The sequence below is a fragment of the Rhinolophus ferrumequinum genome, chromosome 6 (assembly GCF_004115265.2).
Source record: "Rhinolophus ferrumequinum isolate MPI-CBG mRhiFer1 chromosome 6, mRhiFer1_v1.p, whole genome shotgun sequence".
NCBI classification, from domain to species: Eukaryota; Metazoa; Chordata; class Mammalia; order Chiroptera; family Rhinolophidae; genus Rhinolophus; species Rhinolophus ferrumequinum.
The window spans coordinates 7950155-7977107 of record NC_046289.1 but is presented as its reverse complement, the minus strand read 5'-3'; the positions used below and the strand labels follow the sequence as shown (position 1 = coordinate 7977107).

General features: G+C 51.5%; 1 protein-coding gene across 3 annotated transcripts in view; it reads right to left on the bottom strand.

Moving 5' to 3' along the window:
• Positions 1–26953, bottom strand: part of SYNE3 (spectrin repeat containing nuclear envelope family member 3) — an 87454-nt gene that overhangs the window by 7121 nt on the left and 53380 nt on the right. For all 3 annotated transcript variants that reach the window (XM_033109040.1, XM_033109042.1, XM_033109041.1), the window contains exons 6-17: positions 25039–25386; positions 22372–22508; positions 21000–21174; positions 15393–15575; positions 14356–14499; positions 13431–13565; positions 10171–10332; positions 9845–10017; positions 9253–9382; positions 7574–7735; positions 5922–6071; positions 4819–4857 (exon numbers count right to left, since the gene is read on the bottom strand). In XM_033109040.1, the coding sequence (XP_032964931.1) occupies positions 4819–4857; positions 5922–6071; positions 7574–7735; positions 9253–9382; positions 9845–10017; positions 10171–10332; positions 13431–13565; positions 14356–14499; positions 15393–15575; positions 21000–21174; positions 22372–22508; positions 25039–25386 (1938 nt within the window). The remainder of the gene's footprint in view (positions 1–4818; positions 4858–5921; positions 6072–7573; positions 7736–9252; positions 9383–9844; positions 10018–10170; positions 10333–13430; positions 13566–14355; positions 14500–15392; positions 15576–20999; positions 21175–22371; positions 22509–25038; positions 25387–26953) is intronic.

Below are 26953 nucleotides of genomic sequence, written 5' to 3'. Positions count from 1 at the left end.
TTAGAGCACGAGCTCTGAACAACAGGGTTGCCAGTTCGATTCCCACATAGGTCAGTGAGCTGCGCCCTCCACAACTAGATTGAAGACAACGAGCTGCCGCTGAGCTTCCAGAGGGGCGGCTGGATGGCTCAGTTGGTTAGAGCAGGAGCTCTCAACAACAAGGTTGCCGGTTCAATTCCTGCATGGGATGGTGGGCTGCGCCCCCTGCAACTAAAGATTGAAAACGGCGACTGGACTTGGAGCTGAGCTGTGCCCTCCACAACTAGATTGAAGGACAATGACTTGGAGCTGATGGGCCCTGGAGAAGCACACTGTTCCCCAATATTCCCCAATAAAAAATAAAGATATTTAAAAAAAACAACAACAACAAAACTTGATGTCCAAGGTGTTAGCACTGACTCTTTCATAAATCGGTAAAGGTCGCTGATGGCCAGTCACTTCTGGGCTTCTGGGTAGGGGGACAGACAGGGCTTCAGGGATGACGTAGCCCATGATGGGAGGCCCGTTGCTGGCTCTCCCTTTTTGACAGTTAGAGACAGCACAGCCCCAGCAAGGCCCAGGACTTTGACCAAGGTAGAGCCAAATTGGACGAGTCCCTAAAGCTGGACGGTGAATCACAGGCGGATAAAGCCAAGTTACGTTCCTTCTGCCCCACTCTGATCTGGCCCATTGACACATATGGAGAAAGGGCCAAGAGGCCCCTCTCCTTGCACTAGAAAGGAGAAGGTGGTTATGAGCATCAAAGACCTGACACGAGAGCTTTCCAGCACTGTGCCTAGTACACAGCAGGGATTTTTTAAAAAATCATAGTGAGTGGGAGAGAAAGTAAATATTTAACATGAAAAACTCACTAATGCTTTGAGATTTGGTATTAGAGTATTGCATCCGCTCTAAGACGCTGGTTTGTAAGCTGCACCATTATTTTACATATCACTAAGGAAGAAAAGAACCCAACAACCACGATGGAGCGTCTGACAGGAGACCCCACATCAAGCTGAGGGCAGCAAGGGGTTGCACCTTTAGTGTCAGAGGAGAAAAGGACTAGTCCTGCCTCACAGAAAGGAGAGGCAAGGAAGTCTGACGTCCTGTCTTGGCATTGAGTGAAGGGCTGGCAACAGAACTCTTCCCTGAGAGTTTGAACCACAGGCTGGAGCTCTCAGAGGTTGGCCATCTAAATTCCCACAATCAATGTGGTCCAAAGGAAAACAAAACAAAACATACCCCACAAGCAGAGATTTTAATGTACAGAAATCTCAGGTGGATGGTGTCCTGTGTGGTGGAGAGAAGCCAATCCATACCCTCACCGGAAGTACTCGATTATAATAAGACACCCCAACTCCAGAGGTGTGAAAATGCGAAAAATGATGAGTCTTAAAACCTATGAAATACAGTCAAGTAAATCAAATGCCACTCTCGGGCATTCAGCATCAGAAGCTACATCCCAGAGGCCACAGTATGCAATGCATGGGACGTGTTTGCTCCCTACTCCTGCAAACCGGCACACAGGCCCTGCCCTAGCTCACCCAGGCAAACGAAAACGTTGGCAAATCTGTCTGTCAGCTGACGTTTTGTCTCAGGTAGGACAGCCCCACTTCTGTGGGCCAGTGCCGGAATTTAGTTGACTCACGGCCCAACTTTAACTCTGCAAAGCAATTACATTTTATGTGTCTGAGCACAGCAGGCAAACATATCTCGTGGCACTGAGCTGGCAAGTGTGTAGGCAGCTGCAAATTTAATAAATCTTAATTATTCCGTTTATACAAAACAAGCAGGCTGAAGCGCTTGACGTAGTTGGAGCCTTCAGTGACTTGCACGGAGAGAAAAAAAGCATGCAGAACCAACTGCTCATAAATAATTAGCTTTGAGGCAGGTTTTTTTTGTTTGTTTGTTTTTCCCTCTTCCCTTTGGAATAAAAATAATATATGAAATGTTTTTCAATTGGCAAGATTACAACCTCTGAAGACAACACCTATTTTCTACCTGTCAGGCCTGCGTGTGTGTGTGCCTGTGTGCATATGTGCACATATCCCTGCACACACATGTGTACACACCAACCAGCAAAAACACCAGAACCAAACCAAAGGGAGGACCCCCACAACACAAGTGTCACTGCTCCCTTTATTCTCAGAAAGAGAAGCAGGGGCAGGGTCTGCAGAAGTCTCCAGGGTCCACATTTACATGGCAACGAAGAACCTATGGGCTGGTTGTTACCAAAAGAGCTTGCCCACCATTAGCTCGACAGACCCTCATTTATTCGTTGGAAAACTGTGGCTATGTGACTCGCCAACGACCACACACACGAATGTGAATACAGAGCGTAAAGCAGTGGCTCCTCAAAGCAAGCAGCATGAGCGTTACCTGGGAACTTGCTAGAAATGCAGATTCTTGGGCCACCCCAGACCTAAGGAATCAAAACCTCTGGGGGTGGGACACAAAAATCTGTGCTTAAACAGCTGTCATAAGTGAGTCCAATACAGACTCTGTATATTGGCCCCCAGGTTGCTTCCTTCTTCACAGTGGGTTGAGACCCGTTAGCTCAAAAAGCCAGCCAGCCAGCACCAAACTCAAATTTTCACATATCCAACTGTTTTAAACATGGCCCAAATAAACAGCGTTTTTAGCCATTTAGAGCCTGCCTGCATTGCATAGTCCATGAAACTATGCCCACCATCTGCCAGCCACAGATAACGTAAACCCTGCAACTATCAACACCCCAAGTGGCTATGCCTTCAGAGCTCCCTGACTCTGCTCCCTGACTCCCTGCTCCGCACGACCAGCTAGACGAGCGACCCTCTCTCTCACCTCCCCCACACCCCACAGCCAGGAGGCAGCAGGGTCTACCAGGGCAGAGCTTTGCTCCTCTGTTCACTGATGCAACCCAAGTGCCTGAAACAGTGCTTGACACAGTCAGCGCTCAACAAATATTTGTGGAATGAATGAATGAATGAATGAATGAATGAATGAATGAGGAGACAGCAAGTAAACACAGGGCTGTGAACATTCCACATGAACCTGATCACAGGCTGATGGGAACCTGAGTCCGCCTTGGAGGCTAGTGTCAGCCGGCCAAGTGTCCCTCTACAGAGAAATACTTCGTGAGCACTTACTACGTGCTAGGTGCCAGGAGACGCAGACATGGCTCCCCATGGGCTCTGGCCTGGGAGCTGCACATGGGGGCTCCCAACCAATGAGGAGCTTAAAGTGTGGGAGCTAGAGGCAGCCTAGACACCTGGCCCTGGGTCCCCCATGTCTCACTGGGTGCCACCAGACTAGACTGTGTGGGCCACTCTGCCCTTCCCAATGCTTCTCCCTATTTCATGAGAAGACCCTTTGTTATTTTATATTGACAGGGGGCAGGGGGAAACCAGGGCTTTGAGCTCACTGAAGAACTTCTTCTACAGAGGTTCACACGATCTTCAAAACTAGTTCATGAAGTAAATAAAGTCAGCATTAATAGCTCCATTTTATAAACGGGGAAAGTGAGCCCCAAGAGGCAAAGCAACTTGTCCCAGACCACAAAGCTGGTTGGCAGGGGGCCCAGAGCACAGTGGTGGTCTCGTGACCGTCCCCCTCCCCGAGTCCAGGGGACACCCACTCTCCTGCATATATCAGACATGAGCACCAGCTGGAGACCAGGAAGAAACCCCGGTGTGCAAAGCAGCTGAAAACAGACTCCATGGCACGAGAGACCAGGAGGGACCCAGAGCACGTGCAGTAGAACACACTGGAGGCCCGTATCACTATGGGCAATGCCTGGCAGGAAAACAAGCCTGTTCCCTTGGAAAAGGGGGCACTGGGGACATGAGTTTACATGGGGCTTTTCCAGAAGCGGGGAGACCTGCCGGGCCCTACGCGTGCTTTCTCCAAGGCTTGTGTGAAAGGTTAAGACGTGGGCTTGGGAGTCAGAGGCCGGAGACCACGCAAGAGCCTTCCCTGAACAAATCATTCCAACCTGCTACTTCTCGGTTTCCTCATTCTTAAAATGGGGGTGTCGATGGGACAGTTAAATGAAACACCCTAACCACAAATTAGCACAGTTTCTGGCACACAGTGACGGTCAGCAGGTAGCATCTAATAACAGGTTTTCCTCCTTAGGATGCTGACCAGTGCTGTTATTGTTCTGGCCTGCAACCCACGGGAGAGGCTCTGAGCAAGTCCCCGGGGGCTTCAGTGGAAACACCTGCCTGGTAGAACATGAAAGGCACAGCCGTCCCTTCCTCTTCTGTCCCCCGGAGCCCTGTGCACCCACCCGTCTACCACTCGGTCTCCTGGGACTGTCCTGCTTTACTCCTGTTGTCCCAGCATAATTATTCAGAGCGTCCTTGTTCACTGTTCACCTTTCCAAATGAAAAATTCTGCCGTGTTTCCCCGAAAATAAGACCTAGCCGGACAATCAGCTCTAATGCATCTCTTGGAGCAAAAATTATAAGACCCGGTGTTAGTTTACTATAATATAAGACTGGATGTAGTATAATATGATGTAATATAATATAATACCGGGTTTTATATTAATTTTTGCTCCAAAAGACGCTTTAGAGCTGATGGTCCAGCTAGTCTTATTTTCGGGGAAGCACGGTAGGGTCTCCCCTCTATCGTGTGCCGGTCACAGCCAGGTACGGTCTGCACACCCCTGGGGCTTCCTGAGAGCGAGCACCCGGGGCACAGCACACTGCAGCCCAGAGCTGATTCCATACAATTGTTCCTCAAACCTCACAGAACCTTCCAGAAAGTTCAGGAGTCCCCTCCACCGTCACAAGCCCAGCGACCCTCCAGACGCCCTGCCCTCTAGCCATGTGGAGCAGATGGCAGACACCATACCTTTTGGAATCCATTCGGCTCCCCTGGAGAATTCTGTGTCTGTTATTTTAGGGAAGGAGAGGAAAAGGGGAAAAAAAAGTTAAGTGAGTGAAACTTAAATCCCAACAGAGCCTGTAATGGAATATTCATTTTGTCAGGGGAGCGTTTCTTTAAAACTTCTGGTCATCTGGACAGGCTGAACCAGCAGGTGATTCGATTTAATGAGCTTTTTAACGCACTTCAGGCCCAGGTGGGACTCTGTCTGGGAAGGCCTGAGCCCAGGGCAGCGGGGGAACACTGCCACCTGGCTGGGGCTGGGCTGACACCTAGTGGCCAATATGGGTGTTGCGGGGCCTGCAAAGCGGTAGCACCAAAGCTTGGCGTCTGGGATCTGAGGGCTGCAAGGGCCCTGGAAGGCCATCTCAACCAGCCCTGTCCTCGGGCTAGCTTCTGTGCCTCAGTTTCCTCATAGCTCTTCAGGGGATAATGACAGTCCCTCCTTTATAGGGTTGTTACGAAGACATAGCATTTAATAAAGGCCATTATTAGTTTAGCTATTATTATTTGTAGGAGGAGACACGGGCCAAAGTGAGAAGATGCCTGCTCAAAGGCACAAAGTAAGTTAGTGGAGGAAGGGGACTAGATCCCAGGGCTCCCTCTATTCTGCCTCCAACAACAGGGTGTGTTTTAGTGCTGGTTCTGCCTCATCTTAGCTCTGGGACCTTGGGTGAGTTTCACTTCTGAGTCTCGGCCCCACTCTGGGGACTGGAGGTACAATTACTCTGGCAGAGGCTTGCTGTAAGGACTGAATGGGGTGCTACACATGGGGTTTCAGCCTAGTAGGGGGCAAAGTGCTCCCCAAATGTTAACTAGGATAGTTCCCCTTGTCATTATTGGAGCTCTGGCCTAAGAGGGTGACAGGATGGCTGCATGACATCTTGCAAATCAAGCATCTAGGACCCAGGAGTCTCCCTCTCCTCTCTCTGCGTGGTCACCTCAGTCTGGTCAGTGCAGGCCCAGGGCAGACTGCATGCAGGCCCATGTATCTATGTGTCCCAGGTGAGCATGGGCTCAGCCATAATCCCATTCCCTGAGCCCGGGACCTGGGCGTCCTTATCGCCTACCAGCAGCTGGCTGGAGTCCTTGAGTTTGGACTTGTATAGCATCCACCGGTAGCGCAAATCTTCCATCTCATCCAAGGTCCCACTTGCTGGCTTAAGATGAAGGAGGTTCTCGAAGAGATGCTGACCTTCTGGTACCCGAGCCTCCAGCTCCTGTGGGGAAAAGGCAGTGTCAAGTGCACCTTCCAAATGGCCCAGATGGCCCCACCTGCTGGTAAGGAGGAGCCAATCAAATTCCACTTGAGAGAAACTGACAGAACCTGTAAAGGGAGAATCCCATCTGTGCAAATTCAAGCTAAGGCTAGGCAATTGCTCTCCGGAATGTTACGGAATGGACTCCTGCAAGACCCAGCAGCTGCACTGCTGAGCTCCGTGGTCACTTCCAACTCTGGCATTCTAGAACCAAGCCCTCCAGAGGACTGGACGTAAGAGTGTACCATTGTTGAACATCTTCCTATTGGCATAAGTGCAGTGAGGTTGGGACTAAGCAGATTTTTCTATCAAAATATAGTACTGTGTTCCCCCAGGGTGGCAGCTTTTATCCTCAGGACTCCTGAGAAGCAGGAGTCCTAAATCCTAAGCAGGGCTCTAAATCCAAGAGCCTGGGTTTAAATTCTGGCTTTGGATCCTGGCTCTGCACCATTCTACTAGCTGTGTGATAAGGAGGACATTACTTAGCTTCTCAGAGCGCCCTAAATGTGAGATCAAGGCAAAGAGGGTTCATCTGGGGAACTGCAAGTCATCTCTAATATGGCTGGAGTTGGGTTGGTGGTGGCAGGAAACAGGAGGCGTGGCCGAGTATAAGGGAGGAGGTAGGCAGGAAGGACTTCCTGGTCGTGGTCAACTAGATAATTGGACCCAACCTCTCATTGAGGACAAAATATTAAAAACATTTAAAAGGCATCAAAGAGGTAACAAGAGAGGGAGGCACGTCAGGCTAAAACCAGGGCAAGGACGAAACCCAGAGAAGTAAGCCCAGTGTCCAGGCCTGCTTTGTCTGTAGGACATTGGCCAATCTGGAAGAAACAGTTGTAAAACAGACCATGCGTTTGGCAGCCTCACAGGGCTGTAGAGACAAAGGTCAAAATCTGGGCCCTGTAGAGGTAGCGATTCTGAAAACCATTCCCCCTTTAGCTGAGACTCCTACGTCTCCATCATCAAGGTCAAAATGGTAAGTGCCTAATGAAGACAATGGTAGACAGAAACAAAACATTTTCAAGAGGTAGAATCGAGGAGGGCTTGGTGACTATTTAGATGTGGGAGTGAAGGAGAAAGATTTGTGGTAGATACACTGTCCAGCTGAGCTCAGCCAGAATTGCCAACCTTCAGAATCATGAATTAAATAAACAGTTGCTGTTTGAAGCCACAAACTGTTGGGATTATTTGTTACATAGCAAGGGCTCATTGATATAACTGTCGAGATTACTGGCGAGATTTTCTATGTTGGGGAACATAGAAGTAGGCTGAGTGAATGAATGAATGATTTTTCTAAAGTTCTTCTAAAATATTTGAACCAAAAACGTTTAAAAACCATTGTTGACACACAAGCAGGAACAACCCACGAGCTATGTCTGTGCTCCTTTTTGAAGAACTCCCTGGCGGCAAACATGTCTGAGGCAAACCCTGTGGAAAGGGGCCTTTCCTTGGGAACAAACCTGCAGCTTCGTTTCTCTGGTCCTGAAGTCCTGGGCTGTGGCAGTTCTCATTGCGATGACTCTAACCAGCTTAGAATTTTCCACCTGCAGCCACTGCTCAAAGTCCCTCAGGAGCTGGGAGAAATCGTCATGGCTGCCTTCTGCTTCCTGGGGCAGAATTGCCTGCAGGGAAGCACAACGTGACCAAAGCATCAGCGGTGAAAAGAGCCTACTGGCCATGTGTCCTGGGGATTCCGTCTGAGGCAGAGGGGCGGGGATAAGGTTGCCCAACAGGGGATGAGAGAGGCCTGGGGGGACGAGGAATGTCTCTTCTCAGTGTGGCCAGGGTTAGGTGCCAGGGACATTCCTTACTGTCACATCCCGGGTCTCCTAGTGGCAGCCACCATCATCCCTTAGCAAGACGGTTATGGTCATGGTTACCCTTCTGCCACTCCTGTCCCCCTCCAGCTCTGCAGCTAAAGTGACCGTTGTAGCGTGCAAGTCCATTCAGCTGAGCCCTCACTTATACACGTGGGTGGCTTGGTGGCTTCTCACACTCCTTGCTGTGGCCTGAGAGCCTCAGGTCCCAGCTCTGCCTGACTCCGCAGCTCATGCCATCTTCCTCGTTCTCTGAGCCCACAGACACATCTCGGGCCCTGGCACTGTGCTCTCTCCCTCGATTCTCTGCACACATTGTCTCCGCTGCATGGGATGCACCCATCTCCACTCCTCTCCTCGACTCCCAGCCAGCTGTGAGGCTTCCCTTGACATTTCTTTTCTCCTGGGAGGTTTTCCCGACCCCAGAACGGGGTCACGGTCACTCTGCCACAGGCTCCCATAGCCTATGTTCCCCCTGCCATCACATAACATGCTTTCTGTACACGCTGATTTATTATAATTGCCTGTGTTTCTCACTTCTTTGTCCCTCAAAATGTGCTCCGAGGCCCAGCAGCAGGGGCTTGTAGAAATGCGGACTCATGGGCCCCCACCCCAGGCCTACGGAATCAGAATCTGCAGTTTCAAATGACTGCTCGGCAACATGAAAGTTTCTGCACTGGATTCTAGATACTCTGCCGGTCGGAAGTGTTTCTGTTTTATTCACAGCTGTACCCCACCTCCAAGCTCAGTCCTCAGAACACTCCCTAAGTGTCTTTTGGATGGGGAAACGAAAGACTCAACGGGAGAATGAATGGAGTGACACTCTGTCTTTTAAGAACAAGGAAGGAATTTCTTTTCGATGTGCTTCCTTTTTTTAAAGGCAATCGGGACAGGATGGATGATTCAATGTATTCAGGTGAGTTCTTTTTACCAAATACAACTTTTGGCACACACACAAAAAAGAACACCCATCTCGTGTGATTTCAGTTTGCAATCTGGGGCCAGCAGGAAGCTTTCAACCCTGACCCTCTCCTCCCGGCTGGTGCCCAGTTTTCTGAGGGGTGAGTGCCTGTCTGCCCAGGGAATGCCCAGGACCTTCCCCGGGGACCTGGGTCTGAGGTCTCTGAGTCCCTCTGTCTGGTGGCACAAAGAATGCGCCTGCTACAGCAAGGTACACTCACGTGAGACGGGATGTGTCCAAGCCCTGAGCTGAGCGTGTGGCCTTGGGCAGGGTGGAGGGGGGCTTTGCTGGAGATTTCCCCTCCCCCAATCACTGGCCTCAGGATCTGATCCCTCCTGGAAGGCCCACGAGACAGACTCACCCTGCGGTGATGCCTGGATACAGAATCCGTGGCACTGATGAGAAACCCAGACTTTGGGATGTTGTTGGTGAAAATCATTCTCTTCCCTGAATCCACTTCCGTCCCCTGCAGCTGCCGGTTTCTGATGAGACTAAGAAGACAAACAGCCAGTCAATGTGGGGACATGATGGGGACTCAGCAGGTTACGAGAGAAGTGATGGAGTTGGGACATCTCGTGGCGGGAGGCTACTTCTGGTCCTCCCAAGTCAGTGTCTACCCTTCAGGTTTGTCAGAACGTCTCCAAGGCACATGCATTTCTGGTTTCCTACTTGAGACCCACATGACTGTCGTCATGGTGCTTGTCCAGACTGATGCAGGTGAGGCCCAAGCCCGAATGGACGAGAGGCTGAGCCCCAAGCTAGGACATTTCTCTGCTCCTACTGCTCCTGCTACAATGCCCACTGGGCCAGAATGGAGATGCCCACAGGCCTCTGGTGCCAGGTCTGGCACACAGCAGAACCCCAGCCATCTGGTCCTTGGCACCACTGAGCTCTCCCCTGGATGGGAAAGCATATTGTCTGAGGCGAGGCTCAGAGCCAGGAGGCCCTCTCACCTCAGCAGGCTTTCCTCCAGCAGCCGCAGGGCCCGCCACGACTCCGCCAGCTCGCTCAGCTCCTCCTGGACCACAGCAGCTCCTTCCAGAGAGGACTTCTCCATCACCAACCGGCCGTGTGCTTTGATCAGGAGCAGTTGGGCCTCCTTCTCCGGGAATTCAGCCAGTAGCCTCTGAAGGACACACACACACACACACACACACACACACACACACACACACGGAGTGAGGCCTGGGGAAGCGGTCTCTGCTCCCCTATGTCGATACTTCGGCCTCTCAAGCCTGCTTTGGGGGATGCCACATCTCTGCTGGGAAAGCCATCTTACCTCTATTTCGGCCTCTCGGGACTGGGCATCCCATGGGCCTGTGTCCCTCTGGTATGACTCCAGGTTCTGAGTGACCCTGGCGATCCACTGTTGCAGTTCCAGCAGCTCATGGCTGAAGGTGCAATGTTCCCGCACGCTTCGCTGGCACTGGTCCATGAGGTCCTGTAGCACAGCCCGGGGGGCCCAGGGCACCATGAGTGCTAGCCCAGGCTGACACCCTAGGCCACCCCACCCTGCAAGACCCCCAGACCTGCCCAGGCCCCAGGGCGAGATGGCACCCAGGGCTCCCCAACAGCGAGAACAAGAGATGCTGGTCCTCCCTTCTGCACAATGCAAGGATTTACCCCAGAAAGACCAACTCTGGTATAAAGAGCCTCTAAGCCTATCTTACTTTTATGGAAAGTGCCAAGTCTGGAAGAGGGTGTGGGCAGCCAGAGCTCTCGTCCACCACGGGTGTGGGGGTAAACTGGCACAGCCACATGAGAAAACCTTAGGTTGATATCTACTAAAACTGAACACAGGCCTCCCTATGACCCAACCATTTCACCCCTGGGTGTATGCCCATCAGATGCAAGCACGTCCGCACCGAAAGGCAAGCGTGTGGTGTCACCTGTCATAGCCCCAAACTGGAAACTACCCAAGAGCCCATCAACAGCAGGATGGATGAATACACTGAAGTATAGTCATCCAGGGGAATGTTTTACAGCAGCGAGAGTGAACAGCCCATACAACAATGTAATACATTGTGGATGGATTTATACCCGTCATGAGGACCACACACAAAAACATTCTGTCTGATTCAGCTTAAAGAACACAGAGAACTAGGCAAACCCAACTATATGCTGATCCAAGTAAGGGTTACTTTCAGGTATCAGGAGTGGTAGGCGGTGACTGCAGGGGATAGAGCGGCTTGGGGGGGGGGGGTGCTGCTGTGTCACGATCTGGGTGCTGCTAACACGATGTGCTCAGTTTTGTGATTATATCAAGCTGCACACTTAGACGGTCACTTTTCTGTATGTGATTACACTTCGGTAAAAAGGATTTTTAAATATTCCCCTCCCCTGGGTCAGTCGTTGCTCAGCTCTCTGAAGCTAGGGCCTTGCTCTTCTCTGTCCCCATAAAAGGTGGGCTCGGTATCCAACAAAGTAGACATTCTCCACCCTCCTGGTCACCCAGCCTGGGACCCGCCCTCTCAGCCACCACAGGCCAGTCAGACCCCAGGGCCTGTCATCCCCTCTCATGCTCCGATCCCTGGCTTAAGTCTTCGTGACTCTGCTGGGCCACCACAGGCCCTGCCTTCCTGCAATCCACTGGCTGACACCGGCCGACACCACTGGATGTCAGGACCACCAGGAGCCGGGACACATGAGAGGGTACACCACATCTGTCCTCAACAAACCATTGACAAGGGCCTGAAAAATGATCTAAAACTCCTCTTCCCCGTGCTGTCACTCCCACCGTGCCCTCCTGACCCTGTACACCAGCATCCGACCCAATGGCCTGCAAGGGCCCCCATTGCTAACTGGGACGGGGGCGGAAGCTCACCTGGGCTGTGGGAGAAGGACTTATTAGAACGTATTGGACTTAAAAAGCACTGAGTGCCAAAATAATCAAAGAGGGGCACTACTTCTTCAAAGAAGTGTTTAAATAATACAGAAGTATGATAGTCTTAGAAAATCACGTAATGATGGTCAGTCAATGCTTCTAAGTATTCTAATGACCAACTCATCTTGGGATGTAGACACTGAAGCTGACGTTTGCTGCTGGTACGACGGGCTCCTGAAGGGCGGGACCGTGATTCCAATTTCTCTGCGCCCCCCGCCTTACCTTTGGGACCACTAGCTGCTGATTTAGTCAATGGAATTAAATGAATCCATCTAGACCTTATGGTCACTCAGACCACTGGGTCTCGCTGGGTAGAGCTGTGTTTCTTGGAAACTCATGGGGGGTCGGTTACTGCACCAATGAGGGGGTGGGGGTGATGCCAGCAGGCAGCGTGAGAGCCACGGGTGCTCCCACCCACTCTGGGGAAGACCGTCCACGACACAGAACTGCCCCACCCCCACACGATTTTCTCATGCCCTACCAACACCCACACGGTGAAAAACCTGTGTATCGGGGCCTGAGCTTAGAACCTTACTTGGGTTAACATACCAACACAAAGAGGTTTTTGCAGTTTTAATCAACACGCTGCCTTTCCAGGAACACACCTATTTTGCAAACTGACAGCAGAATGCACTCTGGTTTCATTGAAACTTTACCAAGCGCTGTTAACATTGCAGGAAATCTCATCCCTAAAGGCATTTGGGGCTGTAGGGTCGCACAGACGGGTGTGTTGTGACCACCTCCTTCTATCCCTAGTGCGGTCATCTTGGAGTACTTCTGTATGGGCAGACACTATTTTTCACAAACATTTTCCTTTTATTTCTCTGTTCCACTATACAAAGGGAATTGCACTAAATTTTCAAATGGTGTGGGTACTTACACTGTCTATGAATTTCAGAACTGCAAAGAGGACTATTTGTTATTAAATAGGGCATGCAGGGTCCGGTTGGATGGAGAACCCGGCCTTAGACTGAGTTTTCTTGAAGTATGGCTGCCTGAGAGCAGGCTTTGCACGCCTGGGGCATTGTCACACACGCAGACCCAAGTCCCCATCTACATCAGCAGCAGGATGGGACCTGGGGCCTGCATTTCAACTTGTCCTCAGGGGACATTTGAAGGACCCTCAATTCCCATTCCTCCCCCCCACCCCCAAAGGGAACCAACCCTTTGAGGACACCCAAAAGATCCAGGTGGCCACTAGAGGGCACTGCCGATGAGGCTCCCGGCCACCAGAACAGGCTTTTCAACCTCACATTCAAACTGCAAACATGATGAGGCCGACTGCCCGCCGGGCTTTTGTTAGGATCTGAGCAGTCTGTGCTGTTCTTGGGCCCCTGGCACATGTGGAATTGTATGTTTACTTCTTGGCTGCTGACTCATTGCCCATCTACCCACTAGAATGGAAGCCCAGGGAGAACAGGGATCTTGGCTGTCTTGTTCATGCCGCCTCCATCCTTAGGGCCCAGAACACTGCCTGGCACACAGGAAACGCTCAATAATTGCCTGCTGAATGAATGAGGAAGGGAAGGAAGCAAGGGAGAAAGAAAAAGAAGAGTTGGAAGGAACGAAGGAAGAAAAGAGGGGAAAGGCTCCGGGAGAGTTCGATTCCAGAGCCTGGTATCTGTCACAGCATACGCCCTCGGTCGGTCCCTTACCTCCAGAGATCTCTGTAACGCCTGGTACTCGGCAGAAAGCTGGTCCATTTTATGCTGGTGGTTGGGGTTCCCCTGGACGAGCAGCCTCACGGCCTCCATCTGCACCCCCAGGTCCAACCCCTCTTCCTGCAGCCCCTGCAGCAGAGGAAGGAATGAGTGGGGGTGTCCTTTCTGCTTCTCGTCATGCATGCTGATCGGGACGAGAGCTCTAAGTGGGAGAGATTGGGAGCGTCCCAGGACATGGGGCTCCCCAAATCCAGAGGCCGCACTACATGGCCGTCTGATGGCCCCATGCTCAGGGCTGGTGAGAATTTTTTAAATGAGACAAAAATATTCTGAGACATCATGAAAATAAACTGGGGGATAAACACATGTAGACTCTGACTTGATGACCATCTCATTATGAAGAATCACATCCCAGCTTTGGTTTTAAAGCCCCAAATGCACCATTTTTAATGTCTTCTAAACAACACTCCACTTATGTATGAGCTAGGCTGGGTTTTTAAAGAGATCAGTGTTGCATCACATGCATTTTAAAAACCAGCAAACTCCTCACCCAGCCAACAATCACCAGTGATCTGCCTATGTCCATCCACACGTGTTTTAAAGCATTTACTCTTGATCCCCAAATTGGTTTATTTAAGTGAAGGCCTCTGGACTCATTAGAATCACTTAGCAAAGCAACTTCAAAACAAATACCAATGTCAGACTTTGGAATCACAGGGTAAGCAAAAGGACAGCTTATCATTTTATTAGGCTTGAGCATCAGCTGTTGGGAGGTGTGCCAGGAACCATCAGGTAAATCAGCAGAAATCCAGTCAAGACGAAATGTCAGTCACGGGCCAGTGCCGCTGAAGAGGGGTGCTGCTTCCAGGTACAGCTGAGCACCAGAGCAGAAGTGACACGGACCCCACAGACTCCTTACCTGCAACCTTGAAAGCTGGGCCTGTTTCCCAGGAAGGTCCGGCTGAAGTCCATTCTCGGCTTGGACCCTGACTTGGAGGTCTGAGAGCTTCCTCTGCAGGGGCTCAAAAGCAGCCCCGAAATCTTTGTGCTGAGCAAGCAAGCTCTGTAGAGACACAGAAGAGGCAGCAGACAAATTAAAAGCTTTGCTCACAACCCAGCTGCTCTTTCTCCAGCCTTCTGTCTCCTCCTCCAGGAAGCCTTCCCAGAGCCTTTGAGGGGGTTGGATGCCCCTCCTCAGTCACCATCGTGTCCCCACATAATAGTTATTCTGCCCTCTAGAACAGGGGCTGGCAAACTACATCCTGTACGACACACCCCAAATCCCACTAGAGGTCTGTTTTTGCAAATAAAGTTTTATTGGAACACAGCCGCACCCATTCATTTACAGCTGCTTTCATGCTACTGGGGCAGAGTTGAGCTACAACAGACCATCTGTCCTGCAAACCCTAGAATGTTTGCTACTTGGATTAGTGAGATTATGGATGCGAAGCTCACAGCAGGTGCCTGGTCCCTCCTCAGTACCCCATGGACCACAACTCTCATCATCCGCATTCGATGCTCAGCAAACATTTGTTACATAGAGACTCAACTGTCTGCAACAGGCCATGTTACATCTACAGTTTACTGTAGTCCTTTAGGAATGGGTCCCTGACATAATGGCTCCCAGCTCTCTGGTGATTAAAAGCTTATATATTTTCTGTGTTTTCTCATTTGACACTCCTCCAGCTTTCCTCAGGAGACAGTTCAGTGACTACAATGTAGAGAGAGGACTTGGGGTGGACTCAGGGGGCAGACAGGTGGTCAGGAGGCCAGTTAGAAGGATACAGACGAAGAGCCAGAGGTTGTGGGGGCAAACAGATGTGCTCAGGGCCACAGAGTGGCACGTGGTGGAGCTGAGATCAGAATGCAAGGCTGCCCCTCCCGCCCACCCACCCCCAAGGGTGGCCCCATCCTCGGCTGGGCCCCAGTGCCGGGCAGACAGCCAGTGGGGCTCACCTGCAGTTTGCTTTTCCTCTGCAGAAGGCTGTTGTGTAGCAGGTCTCTGTCCCTCACGGAACTCGCCACCTGGTCCAGGAGGGCCGTGGCTCTCTCCTGGCCAAATATGCAGCTCAACAGATCTTTCTTCAGCTGCAGGATGGTCAGCTGCTGCTTCAGGCGGGAGCTTTCTGCCAGGGCTGCCTGCGGGAGACAAGGCCTCCATTAACCGCGGAGCACGATGGGGCAGGAGAAGCTGGGAACCGGTGTCTGGAGCACACCTGTTCTGTTGCAATTCTAGGAGGCTGAGCCTTTGTGCTGGGGTCTAAGGGAGCGACAAACCTAAGAAGAAACGGGGTGGCAGAAATGTGGTGGGGAGGCCCTGAATTTCAGGGTTAACTTGATGCCTATCTCACCCCCACATCCATCTTATTAGCAAAGCCTGAGCAAGAATTCTACCACCGACGTGTCTCGGAAGTCCGTCTCCTCCCCATTTCACTGCCACTGACTGTCACACACCCTCAGCCTCGCTCGCCTGGACCACAGCAGCTCCTGACCGCCTGCTGCCCCTCAACTGCACCCCACAATCAACCATCCTCACTGCAGCTGAACCCAAACAAACAAATTTGACCTTCTACTCAACGATTTCCTTTCGCCAACAGCAGTGGGCCACCCACCAGGTGGTGTTTGGGATGTTTTGAAGGGGCTAAAGGCCTATGGGAGCACAATCAGCAGGAATTCAGGAAGGTTCCCCAGAGGAGGTGGCGCCAGAGTGGAGTCGTGATGTGTAGGGGCTCACCAGGTAAAGAGGGAACCCAAAGGGGACTCAGAAGGCCCCTTGCACTGGACAGCTGCTCCCACACAGCCGGCACCCTGCACAGCCCCGGCCCCACCTCCCCCAGGAAGCCTGCGCTGACAACAGGTCCAACCTACACTCACCCTTCCTGCCACAAAGCCCTGTGCCAAGCCTCAGGCTCCTGCTGATTAACCCGTTGTTTTGGGGAAGGACCTCTTGTTTCTCTAACGGAGGGCCCCAGGTCCTGGAGGCCAGAGGTGTTGTTGTCAGCTGGCCAGAGTCCTTCCATTTCTCCCTGATGATGTCACTGAGATATTGAGCTAATCACAAGACAGGGAGAGGAAGAACAAAGACCCCAACCCAGGTAACTGCAGTCCACGGCAGAACGTGACTGTTTTCCTAAGCAAAGTTTCAGCTGAGTGCTGTGGGTGTGCAAGGCAGAGGTGGACACTCCTGGTTGGGAAAATCCAAGAAGGCTCCTCAGAAGAAGCCACATTGGAAGGGCACAGGGAGTCCCTGGAAGAAGGGCAGTATAAACATGGCTGACACAGACAGACTGGCATAACCTGTGGACGAGGGCGTGGGGTTGGTGACTGGCTACATGGAGGTCAAGCCTCTTTAGGTCGGGGGTCACCTTCACCCGCTTTCTCCAAACCCAGATGCAGTATCATGGGAGTTAAGAATTCCGGCTGAGGAGCTGTGATCGTGGGTTGGATTATATACTAGCTGGGAGGCCTTGGGCAGTTCTGAGCCTCAGTTTCCTCATCTGTAAAACAGGAGTACTCACACCCCAGCTCATGGGTTGTCATGAGGCTTAAATAAGATGATACTTACGAAGCATTTAACATAGTGTGAGACTCACAGGAAACACACAACAAAAGAGCTATGCTCATTTATTTCCATTCAACCAGCTGTTACGGGTTGACCTGTGTCCTCCCCAAAAAGAGGTATGGCAAAAATCTCTCCCCCTACTACCTCAGAATGTAACATTCTTTGGAGATTGGGTCTTTGCAGAGATAGTCAGTCAAAGTGAGATCATTAGGGTGGGACCCTAATGCAGTATATGAGTAGTGACCTAACTAAAAAGGGAAATTTGGACCATGCACAGAGGGAAGATGATGTGATGACGCCTGGAGACAACGTGTCCATGTGATGACAGGGGCAGAGAATGGAGTGATGGGTCTATTAAGTCCAGGAACACCAACAACTGCGGCAAATACCAGAAGCTAAAAGAGGGCAGGGAGGATTCTCACCTAGAGCCGTCGGGGAGAGCAAGGCCCTCTCGACACCAGCCTCCAGAACTGTGAGAAAATGAATTTCTGTTGCTTTCAGTCACCCAGTTTTTGGTACTTTGTTTCGGTCGCCCTAGGACACTAATATATCAGCCGTGCCCAACATTGGGGACTCGGTGTTTCAGTTCCTGAGGAAGCCTGCAGATTCACGGACTGCTCTGAGGCTAGAAGCAAGAGCTGAGTCAAGAAAAGGTGGGGCTGGCGGCTTGAGGTCTGGTCTGTGACAGCCAACCACCCCCTTCCCCGGGCAGGTTGGTGAGAGTGACACAAGACGCTCCCAATCAGCAAATGACGTCCAAACATGAACAAACCAAAGTTCTGGCCCTACGCTGCTCCATGAAATTCCTGCTCTGGGAGTCCAGGGTCACGCTCTGGAAAGACAGGTCCTCTCCCTCCTACCTCAAGAAGGTCCCGGTTTACTTTCTGCCCCCGAGGGAAGGACAGGACAGAAAAGCAATCATGACACAGTTAAGGACAGCACTTGCTGTGGAGTCAGACAGACAGGGCTGGGTCAAAGCCAGCCCTCCCACTTAATTGGTGGATGACCTTGAACAGGTGGCTTGCCCTCTCTGAGACGTGGGTTCTTTCCTCCACAGTCAAATCATGATAATAATAAAACTGCTCTGCTTGTCTCACAAAGCTGTGTTTAGAAACCAATGTGAAAACAGGGACAACAACATTAGATGAAAGTCTAGAACCCACCATTCTGGCCCCAGCTCTGCCTCTCTTGAGTGGCCTGACCTTGAACAAGCATCCTCCTAACTTCTTCCTGGCCCCAGTCCCTCAGCAAAACGAGGAGGAGAATGGCAGAAACAGAGACAAAACTCTGTGTACATAGATATTCAACACATATTACTTATGACAAGGAACACAGAAAACAACCTAAATATCTAATTGTGGATACACTAAATAAATTATGGCATACCCAAATGGAATATTATGCAGCCATTAAAAATTATGGCTTTTAGAACAATTTTAAATGATGGTGAGAAAAAGCATATATATGTAGAGTGGAAATATCAGTGGATATAATAATATAATGTGATCCCAAATAAATAAAAATTGTAATTAATTAAAGCTTCTGTCTACTGGTGACCATATCTCATGGAAATAGCTAGATGGATTTTCATCAGATACAAACGGCATATTTGGGATCATCTCACATAAAATTGAGATTTCTGGCACACATGAAATTCATTTTAGGGATCCCTGAGGAGTACCTCAAAACGATGAGCCATCAGGGCAACTGGATGGCTCAGCTGGTGAGAGCGCGAGCTATGAACAACAAGGTTGCTGGTTCGATTCCCACATGGGCCAGTGAGCTGCGCCCTCCACAACTAGACTGAAGACAATGAGCTGCCGCTGAGCTTCCGGAGGGGCGGCCGGCTGGCTCAGTTGGTTAAAGTGCAAGCTCTCAACAAGGTTGCCGGTTCAATCCCTGCATGGGATGGTGGGCTGTGCCCCCTGCAACTAAAGATTGAAAACGGCAGCTGGACTTGGAGCTGAGCTGTGCCCTCCACAACTAGATTGAAGGACAATGACTTGGAGCTGAGGGGCTCTGGAGAAACATGCTGTTCCCCAATACTCCCCAATAAAAATAAATAAATAAAAAAGGATGAACCATCATCCTTCGGAGCATGGGGGGAAGGAAGCCCACAGGACCTCTGGAAGGAAAGGCCATGCACTGCAGCCTTAATATGGAGAGAACACACTTGCTCCAACCTGAGCCCCAAGAGCCCCAAGTGGAGAGTCACGAGGCAGACAGTCCAAAATGCAGGCGCTGGTCTATGGTCCAGGACGGTGCAGGAGTGTGCTGAAGGGTGAGTGGGCCAACCCTGGTTAACACCAAGTCGGACAGAAAAAGTGATGGAGAAAGTGCTCCAACATGTTATCAGAGGTTCTGTGGCTTGTGGGAATGTGAGTGCTTTTTGTTTACTTCTTCACAAATCTTTCCTTTCTCCAAGTAAGCATGACTTTCATAATCAGAATGAAAATTAATATACAACGGGGCTTACACCTGATACTCTGGTGTGTCTCTTTCACACTCTATGTGTCTAAGAATCTCTAGAACTGAAAGCACTGTATGGACTTCAGGGCTCCAAGATACCCTACGGCGGTGTTGACAGGCAAACAGAGCCACCATGTTGACAGGCATTTGTGGCAGACACTGTTGGCTGCTCACCCAACAGCCATTCCTCCTTCTTCCTCATCAAACAACCAGGATTTTGTTTGGGTAGCGAAGATCCCAGTTCCAGGTTCCAGGTTCCAGGTTCCAGGGTGATGGCTATAATTGGTACACGCCGGTCATGGCAATCCCATCACCCTCAGTCAGTGATTGGTCCGAGGATGGTCAGATGACCTGGTGTGGCCAATGAGGTGTAAGGGGAGTCTGCCAGGGCTTCTGAGAGGAGGAGTTGCCTCTCTGTTGGAAATGGCAGATGGAGAGTGCCCGTTTGCCCCCATGCTGTTCCTTCCTGCACAAGATGCTGTTCCTGTGAGGATGCATGCTTCCAGCGGTGGCAACCCTCTTGGGGCAATGAAGGGAGACACAGCCTCGAGCTGGAAAAACCTAGGTCCTGGATGATACTGTCGAGCTATCAAGCCAGCCATGGACCTAAAGGTCTCTGTGTTTTTGTTGTTGTTGTTGTTGTTGTTGTTGTTTTGTTTTGTTTTGTTTTTAAAGATTTTATTGGGGAAGGGGAACAGGACTTTATTGGGGGAACAGTGTGTACTTCCAGGCCTGTTTTTCCAAGTCAAGTTGTTGTTCTTTCAATCTTAGTTGTGGAGGGTGCCGTTCAGCTTCAAATTGTTGTCCTTTCAGTCTTAGTTGTGTCGGGCGCAGCTCAGCTCCAGGTCCAGTTGCCGTTGCTAGTTGCAAGGGGCACAACCCACCATCCCTTGCGGGCGTTGAACCGGCAACCTTGTGGTTGAGAGGATGCACTCCAACCAACTGAGCCTTCCGGGAGCTCAGCGGCAGCTCAGCTCAAGGTGCCGTGTTCAATCTTAGTTGCAGGGGACGGAGCCCACCATCGCTTGCGGGAGTCGAGGAATTGAACTGGCAACCTTGTGGTTGAGAGCCCACTGGCCCATGTGGGAATCGAACCAGCAGCCTTCAGAGTTAGGAGCATGGAGCTCCAATCGCCTGAGCCACCGGGCCGGCCCAGGTCTCTATGTTTTAAGCCATCACTGGTCAGGTTTTCCGTCACTTGTCACATGCATCCTAACTAATAGATGGTAAAGGTAACGGCCCGACAGCTCTCAGAACTGCTCATGCATTTCCCCCACAGGAATGTCGGCAGTAGGCTCCTGAAGGGAAAAGGTACGGGAGGGTCAGGGTCCTGGGGTCCCCCCAGGCACCAGGCTTTGCCTTCTACCCAAGAACTGACGATGACCTTTCTATCTGATGTGTTGACATTTCCTGGACACATAGGACTCCTAAGCCAGACACGATACAATGAGCTCTACCCAGACATCCCGAGAAGCCAGGACCACGCCTCCCCCAGCTGCCTCAGCCAGCCCTCCTGGCAGGACCATGGTTACCTCAATCTGGGGCAGGAAGGTGTGAATGGAGGGCAGGTCTGGCAGGCTGGCCGTGACATCCAGGAGCCTCTGGGCCAGGGCCTTCCACAGCTGCAGATCCTGCAGAGGCCGCTGGAAACGCTGCCACAGCTCCACCCCCGTGTTGTTGCGCAGCCTGGTGCTCCTCCCCTTCATGCTGCAAGGGCCACAGGCGCGGGAGAAACCAAGAGAGGAGGGAGTGGGGTCAGTCCGGCAGTGAGGCCGGCAGCCTGGCCTGTGCTGCCCCCTGGGTGGTCCCGCTCCCGTCCCCCAGGCTGTTGGAAGTGTCTGTGGGACCTCAGAGCACTACGCCCTCTGGATAAAAGGGCACTGGAGGGACACCAGCCCTCAAACAGACTGGCAGCCCCGCTTCATGAGCAGAGAACGTTGAGTCCTAAAGAGGAAGTATGGAGACCCTAGACAGGTACCGCCTGCCCTTAAGCACCTTGCAGAAGCAAACAAAATCCTTTTTTGAGTAAGATATCATCATCCTTCTAGGTCCAAATAATTTCTACAGATGATTTTTCAAAAACAATATCCAGCACCCACCCAAAGATAACCAGCGCCTGACACCTCAATAAGAGAAACTGGAGGGAAAGGGAAACCCTCGGCCACCCTGGCCCACTGCCTGCTTTATGCACAAGAAATGCAAGCCCACCCCTCCCCCCACCTTAGCATCCCCCGGGGGATCCAGGCAGCTGCTCTGAACAGGCAAAGGTGGGGCCTGAGCACACTGTGGGGTGAGAGACACACAGCAAGGAGAGAGCTCCCCGAGTTCATTCTGGAGGAACCCCCTGGATCAGGCAGAGGAAATGGGAGGGGGACGGTTGTGCTGTGTTCTGAACACCTCTGAGGCTCACGTGGTGAAAACAGGGTGGATATTTGACCTATTGGTCTTTGCTGAGCTAGGCAACTGGAGACCCGCTGTGCCTGAGCCCGTGGGCTGAGGGGAAACAGAGGCTGGCCCCGGAGACAGGCTCAGATGCTTCCGTCAGCACCCCCAGCAGGCAGGGGCATGATGGCTGTCTCCTGAAAAGCCCTCCCTTTGGGTCATTACATGGTGGACCGGGCTCCAGTGCTAAGCTGCCTAAAGAGACTTGATGGAAATGAGGGCATGATCCACTAAGCATGGAGAAAAGCATTGTTCAGTCCTCTTTCTGGGAGAAAAACACAAAATACTGTCAAAAGGAACAGTTCCTGAGCCGAGTGAGACCTTGTAACAGCCAGTTGTTGAGAAGTGTAAGAATTATTTACGAGTTACCAGGTTCCTAGAGAAAGCAAACCCTCCTCCTGGAGATGGTATTAGGTGGGGAAAGAAGGCCCCCAAGTCCCGCCACCGTCGGCCCCCAGATACCTCTGGTACTCCTGGATGGCAGCAACAACGCTCTCGGGGAGCAGCTGGAGGTCGTGGGGTAAGAAGATCAGCTCCTTCAGCTGGGCCTGCAGCCGGTCCACCCGTGGCTCCTCTGCAGCCAGCGCGGCCCGAGTTGCCTGCAACACACAGATGACCCCCGAGGGGGCACGTGAGGTTCTGCGACAGGACAGGGGGTGTGTGCGCAGGGGATGAGCATGGCTGGTGGGAGGAGGCCAGCCAGGGAGAAAACTGTCACCAAGGGCAGGGGCTGTGGTCCCGTGAGCTCAGCCCCTGCTCCCCGAGCTCCCATTCGTTCTGTGGCTCTCACCGAGCAGGTTTTTCTCTTTATATCCCCTGCCTCACGGCGTTCTCACGAGTACTCACATCTAACAACAGAGATAAGTACTATCTAGGGGACATGGCCACCACACTGAATGCTCTGGGTGTCCCATTCTTTTAAGCCCCTCAACAATTCTGGAAAGGAAGTTTCTGGGTCCCCATTTCATACACAAGGCAACTCCAGCTAAGTGTTTTCTGACAGACGCAGGGCCGGTGAACAGTGGACCTGACCTGGGAGCCCAGCCCTCTGGCTCTGGCTCTTTACCTGCCTCTTCAGCACCAATGGGAACAATGGCCCACGGTGCTCTGGGATCCACCTATTGTTGTGGGCAGGCTGTGAAGACAGCCCCCCTCCCCACCAGCGCTCCAAGCGGCTGCTGCCTGCATTGTGACACTTCAGATGGCCCCTTCCTGCTGTCCTGGGCAAGCTGTGGGGCCTCTCAGCGCTCAGTCCCCTCGTCTATAAAAGGGGGTTGTGGCAGTGTCCCCCGCACAGGGCTGTGCAGCACTCAGAGGGCCTGCTGGGTAAATAACAGCCTCAGGGGACGATTCTGAAGATGAACGCGTCCCTCACTTACACAGGCTTTCTTTACAAGTTGTTCTTTCAAGCGAGGTCCTGACACACCTGCTTCCCTGAACTTTGCCTGTCTCTCAAAGATGGAAAACAGCCCACATTTCCTCGGGACAGGGAAGGCTTACGGCACTCTTCCTTCCTCCCCTGCTCTGCTGGGACAAGGGTGCTCCCAGCCCACAGCAGATAGGCCACCTTGCAGCCACACACCTGGCCTGGTCCCCAGGTACCCACAGGGCTGGGTTGAGCATTGAGCAGGTCAGGTGTGTCTGTTCCTATAAACTGCGTCGCAAGAAGTACCAACAGTATCTGTGCAAGCACTAGTTGAAGAACAGAAGTCTCTATTAAGAAATTCTGAAATTCCCTTTCCTTGGTTTCTGGTGAGTCATGGCTTGATCAGAGTTGCGGTGACACCTGAATGGGGCGGGACAGACAGCCTCCGTAGGGATGTGGTTCAGCCCCAGGAAAGGCTTCCTGAAACACAGCCAGAACGGGCAAGTGGCTGTGGTGACAGCGGGATCGTGGCAGGGCTTTCCAAGCCTTCCCTCCCTGAGAGCTGACCTTCTGGCCAGCGCCGTGCTAAGCACTGTTTGTTTTCACACGATCACACGATATAAGGAATGTGGGCAGTGGGTCCTGTTCGCACTACGAGCATTGAACTGAGATGAAAGTAATTCTCCCAAAGTCATCCACTTGGTAAGAGGCACCAGCACCGGAACCCAGCAGTCTGATCCAGCAGTGCCTGCCCTTCACCACTGCACCACACCACCTCCACCCCGGGCAGGTGGACAGTCCTAAAGGGGAAACCAGTCCTTTTACGAACTTGATCCTGGCGGTGGAATCAGGTCTCCTACGACACCGCTGAGTGAGCCCTAAGGAGTACATGTGCTTTGCTCCTACCTACGCAAAAATGTCGGCATATGGGCAAAATCGGAAGGAAGAGAAAACACAGGACAACGATGCAGAGTGGAAGCGGGGTCTGGGTGGCTTGCATTTTTCTTTTCCTTTTTATTTTTTAAGGAGGGCACAGCTCACAGTGGCCCATGCGGGGACTGAAGCGGCAACCTTGGTGCTCCTAGCACCACGCTCCAACCAACTGAGCCAACAGCCACCCCTGGGTGGCTTTTCTTTTCACTATCTCCCCAACGGAACCGACGTTGAGCTAACCCATGGACTTAATAAATAAACATAGGAGTGGGGGGAGGGTGTTTATCCCATTTTTAAATCTCTGTCCACAAATCAAATGTCCTGTGAATATGCACACGGGGAGGGTGCTGCGATTGGACGTGTCTGGTGGGAACCCATCCCTCCCTCCCCAGGAGAGGCATCGTCTGCTTGGCCTCCTTCGGCCCCCACTGTGTTTGTTCATCGCCATCTCTACACTACGAGCTTTCCCTCCGACCTAACACTCCCTGCTCTGTGCCCGGGAAGCCCACCCCACATCCCATCATCGGTCAAGAGAGTGGCAACCCTGGAGCCAATCTAGCTCTGGTCTTATTTACCCACCGACTCATCATGTGCTCCTAGGGATGCTGAGGGAAGAAAAAAAAAAATCTCTCTAGGCCTCAGTTTCCTCATCCAGAAAATGGGTGCACACACACAACCTTAGTAATACCCAAAGATCCAGGAAAACCAGAGTGAGCGCACTTAAGGCTCACTTAGCATGATTCTCCCACCATGCAGAGGAGCTCCGAGTGGCGACACTCCAGGGTACACTTGCCACCTGGACTGACGTGGCTTGACCAAACATTGCTTACCGAGTAGAGTCTCCAGCGGGCCACCAGCTCGTCCTCAGTCCCCACTTTCGCCGTGGGCTCCAGGCCCTCCTCAGCCAGCCTCTGAAGGCCCTTCCTGAACTCTCCCACCTCGGCCTCCAGCTGCCTCTTCTGCCGCTCAAAGGCTCCCTTGGACTTGAGCAGGTCCCGCAGCCGCGCCTCCTCCTCCTCCCAGAGCACCCGCAACTTCTCCAGAACTTTCCGCATCTCCTCCAGTTCTTCAGTGATCTTCTCTGCACCCCAGGGAGAGGTATTCTGGATGACCCCCACAGCCTGTTCCTCCAGCCTCTTCAAAGACTCCTCACGCCTGGGAAAATCTTTGGCGATGTCCTAAAGAGGGCAGGGGGAGATAAAAAGCATGAGGGGAAGGAGACAACACTGGCTGTGTTTTCCAGAGCCCCTGGGAACATCATGCTAAGCACTGACTGATTCCTAGATTCCTGGGTTTGAGCCACAGGCACCTTTCCAAGGGGTGGCTTGTCTGCCTTCACAGCATTGACTCACCACAGAAGGATGCAATTCCCTGCCCACATCGCTTATTAGCCATTTCATTAAGTCAAGGAGAAAGTCTCTGCCGGGTGCTTCTCTGTCTTTCACACTCCCTGACATTTGTTCATCTTCTTTTTTAACAAACACAGAGGCAGCCTCGGGCACGGAGCCTTCAGCTGACAGCAGCATGGAGACGACCCCATGTGGTTTCATCATATTAATTTGTATGGTTACCTACTAATTATGAATGAATACTGATTATCCATTTCTGACAATGATATCAAGTTTCTTCATCGGCTTTGAATATTTAAAAATGTTTAGATAAACACCTTTAAATCACTTTTATTTGAAAATGCTTTCAAAATATCTTTTTTTATTTTTTTTATTGAAGGACCATTTACATGGAATAAAATATGCAGATCTTAAACGTTACTGTTCAGAGACTTTCCAGAAATATGCACGCCCGTGTAGTCTACACTGTTATCAAAATAACATCCCGGAAGATTCTAGAACTTATCTGAAATCATAGAACTTGGTATTTTTTGAAACTGGCTTCTTTCACTCAGCATAATGCTTTTTAGATTCTTCCATGCTGTCGTGTATATCAGTACTTCATTCCTTTTTATTGTGAGTAGCGTTCCTTTGTGTACATATTCTATTCTACTTATCCCGTAGATAAACCTTCTATTGGGTGTTTATCTATTTATCCAATACGCTGCTGATAAAAGCGTGAGTTGTTTGCAGTATGGGCCTCTTGTGAATAAGGTTGCAGTGAACATTCTTACATAAGTCATATAAGATATTGTTCGGTCATTGTTTTTTTTCAGAACGTGAGTCCATTTAAACACCAATATTAAATGGCACAGGTCCTGGGTAGCTGAGGCAAAAATGACACACTGGTTCTTGAATTATTGAAAATAATCTACCTACTCGCTTTGCAGAGAGAGTCAGCCGCTCATTCGAGGTCCCAGCACGTCAGGAAGGTGAGGTGGACCTAGCTTGTCCCCACTGCAGGCCTGACGCCCACACCAGTGCTCCCTACCCGCGGCCCTGCTGACATTTGCAGCCGCGCAGTTCTCTGTCATGAGAGCTGTCACGGGCATTGTAGGATGCCCTACCCACTAGATGCACCCTCACCCCTAGTTGTGACAGCCAGTAATGTCTCCAGACATTGCCAAATGTCCCCCATTTGAGACCCACTGGTGCAGACCATGCTGCTGTGGTCTTGGGTTTCCAAATGCCCTGCTGGGAGCTCCATAAGGCAGTCGAGGCCCCAAACGTTGTTCACTGCATTCCATGCTTCTCCTTCCATGAGGTCGGCAGGCTGAGGATGTTTGTATCTCCTGTGGCCCCGCAGCCCCACCCTGTTAAATAAACTCTAACACAGAACCCGGCGCATGTGAGCACT